This window comes from Mus pahari, chromosome 12, assembly GCF_900095145.1.
Source record: "Mus pahari chromosome 12, PAHARI_EIJ_v1.1, whole genome shotgun sequence".
NCBI lineage: Eukaryota > Metazoa > Chordata > Mammalia > Rodentia > Muridae > Mus > Mus pahari.
Window position 1 is genome coordinate 16,054,352 of NC_034601.1, and position 6,629 is coordinate 16,060,980.

The window sequence follows — 6,629 nt, forward strand, 5'->3', positions numbered from 1 at the left end:
AAAAAAAAAAAAAGAATGCAGAGTCACACAGGCTAGGATTCAAACACCAGCTCGTGAGTGGTGTGAGTGTCATCGATAGATTATTGAACCCGAGTTTAGTTTCCCACCTACATGCTACAAGTGCTTAGCAGAATGCTAGTCCCATAAGGCATACTCAGTAAGCATAAACAGTTGTCACTGTTAGTTTCTTCCTTTTTGTGGGGGTGGGTGAGAGTCCTCATGGATCCCAGGCCAGCCTTACGCTCCCTCTGAAGCTAAGGAAGATGTTACACTGGTCCTCCTACCTCCTCCTCTGCAGTGCAGCAATTACAGGCAGATGAAACCATGCCCAGCGTATGTAGTGTGGGTCAAATGGCTTTGTATACTATACGCTGGGCAAACATGCTGCCGTCTGAGCTGCGTCACCAGCCTCTTTTCTTCTTACTGTTTGTAACAGAACTGCATTATATAGCCCAGGCTCACCTCATAATCCTCCTGCCTCAGCCTCCCAAGTACTGCCTGGGATTATAAATGTGTACTGTGTGGATGGTTACGGAATGCCTTCTCTTTCCTAGTTCCTCTGAGCTCCTTTCCACGGCTCTCGGAACAAAGTATTCCCAGTAGAGAGGAGAAGAATAGTAAGAATTGTACCTTTCCCTTTGAAGGTCAGAGGGAAAGGAAAATCATGCTGGCCATAGGTCAAGCACCCTGGAGGTTCTGAGTGTGCTGTGTGACCATTATAATTTCCAGTCACCTGATGGTTGAGCCCGTGCTCCAGCAAGGCAGTTGGCCCAGATACAGCCCTGCCAGAGGGATAGCCCAGAATACTGTGTGTTTCCTACTTCCAGCTTCTCCCCACAGCTCCTGCCTCTTTGTCCTACTTCCTGGAGGTGCTAAGGGGCTGTCCCTAGTCCCTCCTCACGGCTGAGCATTCTTGTGTGGATGGCTTGATCTCACACTTAGGGTCAAGGACAGTTCCAATCATGGGGACCCTCGGTTTTCCTACATCAGAAGTGCTCTCTGACATCACCCCTTCCTTGCAGGGTGGTGAAGGAAGAGATCTCGGATGACAATGCCAAGCTCCCCTGCTTCAATGGCCGCGTGGTGTCCTGGGTAAGGAACCCTCAGCTCAGCCTCCAGCTGCAGCCTGGTTGGCTGGAGGGAAGAAAGGCACAGCTGGGATTGCAGCTGGTGACTTGGTGCCTTCGTATCCGAATCTGCCTCGAGTTATTAATCATTTCTTATCTTAGATTCTCCAGCCTTTAGTGACATGTGAGAGAACAGTAGAGGGAGGAGAGGGAGAAAGATTCAAAGATCTCCTGTGTCCATCCAGACATCTGCCTGCCACTTGGCCTCTTCTGAGCTCTGTGCTCTGCCCCAACTCTGCCTCAGAAACCCGTGCCTGCCAGTCCCTCCCCTTACACACCTGCTCAGTTGCTTCATGTGGTCCTTTCTTCTCTGTTCCTCTCTGTCCAGCCTTTCATACCCTGCTGGAAGCAACATCTTGCTTTTCCTTGGCACCGCTGTGACCACTCCTTTTCTTTCTGGCAGCTGGTATCTGCCGAGGGATCACACCCAGAGCCGGCCCCTTTCTGTGCAGACAACCCGTCAGAGCTGCCACCTTCGATGGAACGCACAGGAGGCATTGGGGACTCTCGACCCCCCTCCTTCCAGTAAGTGTGTCTTGAAGGTGGGAATGGCCCATGAGGAAGGGGTAGCTCAGTTCAACCCAGGGCTGGGGAAGGGAGCCCCCAGCCTTCCCTCTTCTCCACCAAGTCCTCTCTACCCTTTAGCCCTCATGCTAGTGGGGGCAGCCAGGAGAATCTGGACAATGACACAGAGACCGATTCCTTGGTGTCTGCCCAACGAGAGCGGCCCCGACGGAGGGATGGCCCTGAGCACGGTGTGTATTCCCACTTCCAGCTCCTCCCGGCAGATTCCAGCTAGCTCCCGGCCTCTTTCCCCTACTTCCTGAGTTGTGGCTATGCCTGAGCCCTGTTCAGCCCCTGGCTTGCCTGCCTCGTACCCCTTGTCCCTTCATTGAGCCTTGTATGGACCCAGCTGCCTATCCCCCTTGCAGCGGCCCGACTCAACGGAACCACAAAGGGTGAGCGGCGCCGGGAGCCAGGCGGCTATGACAGCTCATCTACCCTCATGAGCAGCGAGCTAGAGACTACCAGTTTCTTTGATTCAGATGAGGATGACTCCACCAGCAGGTGGGGCTTGACTTTCATAGGTACAGGGATGGGAATAAGGGGAGAGTGACCATGAGGAAGCTGGTTCTTCACCTCTGGAGGGATGTGGCCATTGTGGTGGGACCAGGGCTCTACTGTGCCTTTTATGAGGCAAGGATGGGCCAGCCTGGTGGGGAACGACTTTGGGCCCCACAGGTTCAGCAGCTCCACAGAACAGAGCAGTGCCTCACGCCTCATGAGAAGACACAAGCGGCGGCGGCGGAAGCAGAAGGTCTCCCGGATTGAGCGGGTATGGGCTCTTGGATGTTCAGGGACTGAGCAGGAGGTTAGACTGTGAGTCCTTCCTAGGCAGAACCACAGGTCTTTGTTCTTCAGAGCCTTTCTGCTTGGTTTAGTGTTTGTGGGACCCCTCCTCCCTACCCCCTGCACCCCCTGCTGCTCACAGCCACTATCTCTTCCAGTCCTCGTCATTCAGCAGCATCACAGACTCCACCATGTCTCTCAATATCATCACCGTCACTCTCAACATGGGTGAGTCTGGGGGACACTTCCAAATGCCTATGCTGGGAAAGACCACATACGTGTTCTGGGGTTTGGAGTGGGGTCTCAGCAGTGTAGTACAAGGTTCTGGGTCCCATATGCAATACAGGGAGAAAAAGATATGTTTCCTGTTCTGCAGTTATGCTCTGTAAATACTGACTAAGACATCATATAACCATTTCAGTATTTCAGAGTCAGAGCTGTAACAGGTAAACAGAACTGTGGGAGCAGAGCACGGCACCCTGGGGGGCTTCCTGGGGGAGGAGTCCCTGCTCACCTTGCCATTACATACATCTGTGCTCTCTGACTTCTCTTTAAAACACAGCTAGTGCCTGGTAAGATGGCTCAGCAGGTGGGCCTGCCACCGAGCCTGATGGCTGGAGTTCAACCCCTAGGACCTGCCTGGTAAAAGGAGACGTTGACTCCTACAAGTTGTCCCCTGACCTACATATACACATGCACACACAAACACAAAGGACACACGAGTGCCTTCTACAACAAAACAAATAGATACGAGTGTGATTTTAAAAAATGTAAAGGCAGCTAAATATAACTGAAAGAGCTTTAACTTGGGACTTAAATCTGAGTTTACTTCCCGCTGTTTGCTGTCTTAGAAAGGTCACTTAGGTCTTCCCTGTCTGTAAAGTGTGCTCAGAGTCTCTGCCTCACAACCAGTAGCAAAACTGAAAGTGTGTCTACGTGTACACTGTACAGTAATGTTTACGTGGTTAGTGATATCAGTCAGTTATTGCCCCTTTCTGCCCTGTACTAACGAGGGGCTGGGAATTTGGGTAGAAACCCCGCCCTTCTCAAGGTGTTAAATTATTCCCTGCAGAAAAATATAACTTCTTGGGCATCTCCATTGTGGGCCAGAGCAATGAGCGAGGTGATGGGGGCATCTACATTGGCTCCATCATGAAAGGTGGAGCTGTGGCAGCTGATGGACGCATTGAGCCAGGAGATATGCTACTGCAGGTATCGGCGACTACCCCGGGCGGGAGGAGAGTGAGGAGGCCCCGTAGTCTGGAGGAAAACCCTCAACCCCAGCTCCCCTGTCCATCTCCTGAGCACTCCATCTTCTCACTCCTAGCCCTCTTTCTCAGGTAAATGAGATCAACTTCGAGAACATGAGCAACGATGATGCAGTCCGAGTCCTTCGGGAGATTGTGCACAAGCCAGGGTATGAATGGATGGGGTTCTAGGGAAGATGGGCAAAGGCGTCTCTGGCCAGAGACTTGGTCTGGCCTTCATACACCCTGCCTTTATGAGGATGACCTTGTTTTCAGGCCCATCACTCTGACTGTAGCCAAGTGCTGGGACCCGAGTCCTCGTGGCTGCTTCACATTACCCCGGAGTAAGTAAACGAGGGTTCATCCCTAAAGTCGGTGTTGGCTATGTAAGCTGTATTCCTCCTGACTTCTCCTTATGTGGATGGGCGGCCTGTGACCCCTCACCCTTCCTGCAGGTGAGCCCATCCGTCCCATTGACCCTGCAGCATGGGTCTCTCACACTGCAGCCATGACAGGCACCTTCCCCGCCTATGGCATGAGCCCCTCCTTAAGCACCATCACCTCTACCAGCTCCTCCATCACCAGCTCCATCCCTGATACAGAGCGTGAGTACCCAAGCCTGTCCCTCGGACCCGGCGGACAAGGCCAGGTGGGAGGATTGATGAGGACCTGCTTGTGCATCGGAAGAGCCTTTGAGGAGGCTCTGCTCCTTCCAGAGACCTCACTCCGCAGCCCTTTCCCGGTGGGCACTCAGCCTCCCTGAACATGGTTTGCTTCTTCCTTTTTTTTTTTCATGGTTTGCTTCTTAACGTACAGTGAGCGCCCACAGAGCCTCAGTTTCTTCTCATACAATGGCGCTACCGTATATACTTCACCAGATTTCTGTGGGGTTTGATAAGAGGTTCTAACTAGAACACTGGTACTGTGTGGCATGAAGGAACCACTCGGTTTTCCTGTCATAACATGTGCATGTGCTTAGGTACCTGCATGAACTCATTGAGTTATTCTCACATGTCCTTGTGAAGGCATTAATCTATTCACTTTTACAGAAGGGAAAAATGTCCAAGGAGTTGACATTGGGCTTGTCACTGTTGAGTGGGAGAACTAGGATGCCACTCCTATTTTCCCAACTCCACAGTGCCTCTTTGTCTCACTACTCTGCCCCTTCCCCCAGGCCTAGATGATTTCCACCTCTCCATCCACAGTGACATGGCGGCCATCGTAAAAGCCATGGCCTCCCCTGAGTCAGGGTTGGAGGTCCGAGACCGCATGTGGCTCAAGATTACCATTCCCAATGCTTTCATCGGTGAGAGAGCCTTACTACAAGATGAAGGACAGGTTGTGGAGACATGGAACAGGGCAGGGTGGGGGGACCCAAGATCTTCCCTGGGCTACTCCTGTGGGTTGTTAATCTCCCTAGCCCCATAGCTTCTGTGAAGCCAGAGGAACCCAAATCAACTGGCAGCCTTGTCCCCAGGCTCGGATGTGGTGGACTGGCTGTACCACAATGTGGAAGGGTTCACTGATCGTCGGGAGGCCCGCAAGTATGCTAGCAACCTGCTGAAAGCTGGTTTCATCCGCCATACCGTCAACAAGATCACATTCTCCGAGCAGTGCTACTACATCTTTGGTGACCTCTGTGGCAGTATGTGTCCTCCCACCACCTCCCCCCGGCCCCCATGCTGACCTTTGAATTTGCAGCAATCTTTTAGCCTCAGCCTCCTGAGTGATGGGATTATAATTGTATGTCTCCACCACACCCAGAATCCCCAGCTTCTTGTCTCCTGTGAGTGAGGAGGAGCTCTGTGATATGACAGCTGATTCCAGGAATCCTAACTCCACGCTTTTCTGGAGTCTGGCTTAAAGCTTGAAGGCTCTACAGTACAGAGTAGCCTACTCTAGCCTCTTCATCGTCTCCCATCTCCCTGTGGAGCCTGCCTAACTGCCTGCTCTGTGCTTGACATGATGCCATGGTTTCTGAGGTGTCATCCGGCCATCCCACTCAGCCTTTACCTCTTAGTGGGGGGATGGGGGGTGGATTATCACAGATTTACCGGTGTAGAATAGTCTATGCTGGGCCTCACAGTTAGAAACAAAGGACACAGGCTTTGGCTCCAGGTCTTCTGACTCTAGTTCCCACTGTTCTGAGTTGCTCCAAGAAGCATGGTCTCAGCAAGACAAGCAGCACCTGCCCTTAGTTCACAAACCAACAGGGACGACCGGGTCAGGAGTTGGGTTGGCATCCTGGCCTTTCTAAGAGCCCTGGGAGTAAAGCTGTACCATGGTGTGAGGCTGGAGAAACTGTCAGGGTCAGGTTGCAGAGGACTTTACAAGCTCCGCACTGAGGAGGTTAGACTTGGTCATGAGAGAGTGCAAAGCCATTGAGCATAACCCCTACGGAGATCCTTCCTTCTTCGTAGCCTGCCGAGGACCTCACACAGGCATTGCTCCTCTGGCCAGCAGCTGAGTCCTAGCCCCAGCAGCTGCCTCTGCCCAGAAGAGCTTTTACACCTGCAGTGCTGGCTGACATCCAGAGCTAAATCAGACTGCTTCTGGGACTCAGTGGCTGCTACTACAGAACACCAGCTCTTGCTAGAGGTTGGGGTTCTGGCCCTTGGCAGCTCTTGTAGAGCTTGATAGGATTTTTGGACTCTTGACAATTCTGAGTTCAAGTTTTACTGTTACTGTGATCACAGTAGGTGCTTTAGCTTCTAAGTCCAAGGTAGAAGTAAGATAGAACTCATCCCATAAATATATCTTAAGCATAACATAATGTATGTAAACCCACTTGGATAGTGTGTGACCCACAAGAAGTGCTGTATAAAAGCTGCCTACTGCCGGGCCTGGTGGCGCAGGCCTTTAATCCCAGCACTCGGGAGGCAGAGGCAGGTGGATTTCTGAGTTC

At 52.2% G+C, this 6,629-nt stretch overlaps 1 protein-coding gene across 1 annotated transcript in view; it reads left to right on the forward strand.

The window, feature by feature from the left end:
- Dvl3 (dishevelled segment polarity protein 3) overlaps window positions 1-6,629 on the forward strand; it is a 14,615-nt gene that overhangs the window by 4,745 nt on the left and 3,241 nt on the right. The window contains exons 2-13 of the mRNA XM_021209316.1: window positions 1,023-1,092; window positions 1,531-1,652; window positions 1,773-1,882; window positions 2,060-2,195; window positions 2,370-2,463; window positions 2,636-2,705; window positions 3,550-3,689; window positions 3,818-3,894; window positions 4,001-4,068; window positions 4,180-4,329; window positions 4,899-5,030; window positions 5,202-5,369. Coding sequence (XP_021064975.1) covers window positions 1,023-1,092; window positions 1,531-1,652; window positions 1,773-1,882; window positions 2,060-2,195; window positions 2,370-2,463; window positions 2,636-2,705; window positions 3,550-3,689; window positions 3,818-3,894; window positions 4,001-4,068; window positions 4,180-4,329; window positions 4,899-5,030; window positions 5,202-5,369 — 1,337 coding nt within the window. The remainder of the gene's footprint in view (window positions 1-1,022; window positions 1,093-1,530; window positions 1,653-1,772; window positions 1,883-2,059; window positions 2,196-2,369; window positions 2,464-2,635; window positions 2,706-3,549; window positions 3,690-3,817; window positions 3,895-4,000; window positions 4,069-4,179; window positions 4,330-4,898; window positions 5,031-5,201; window positions 5,370-6,629) is intronic.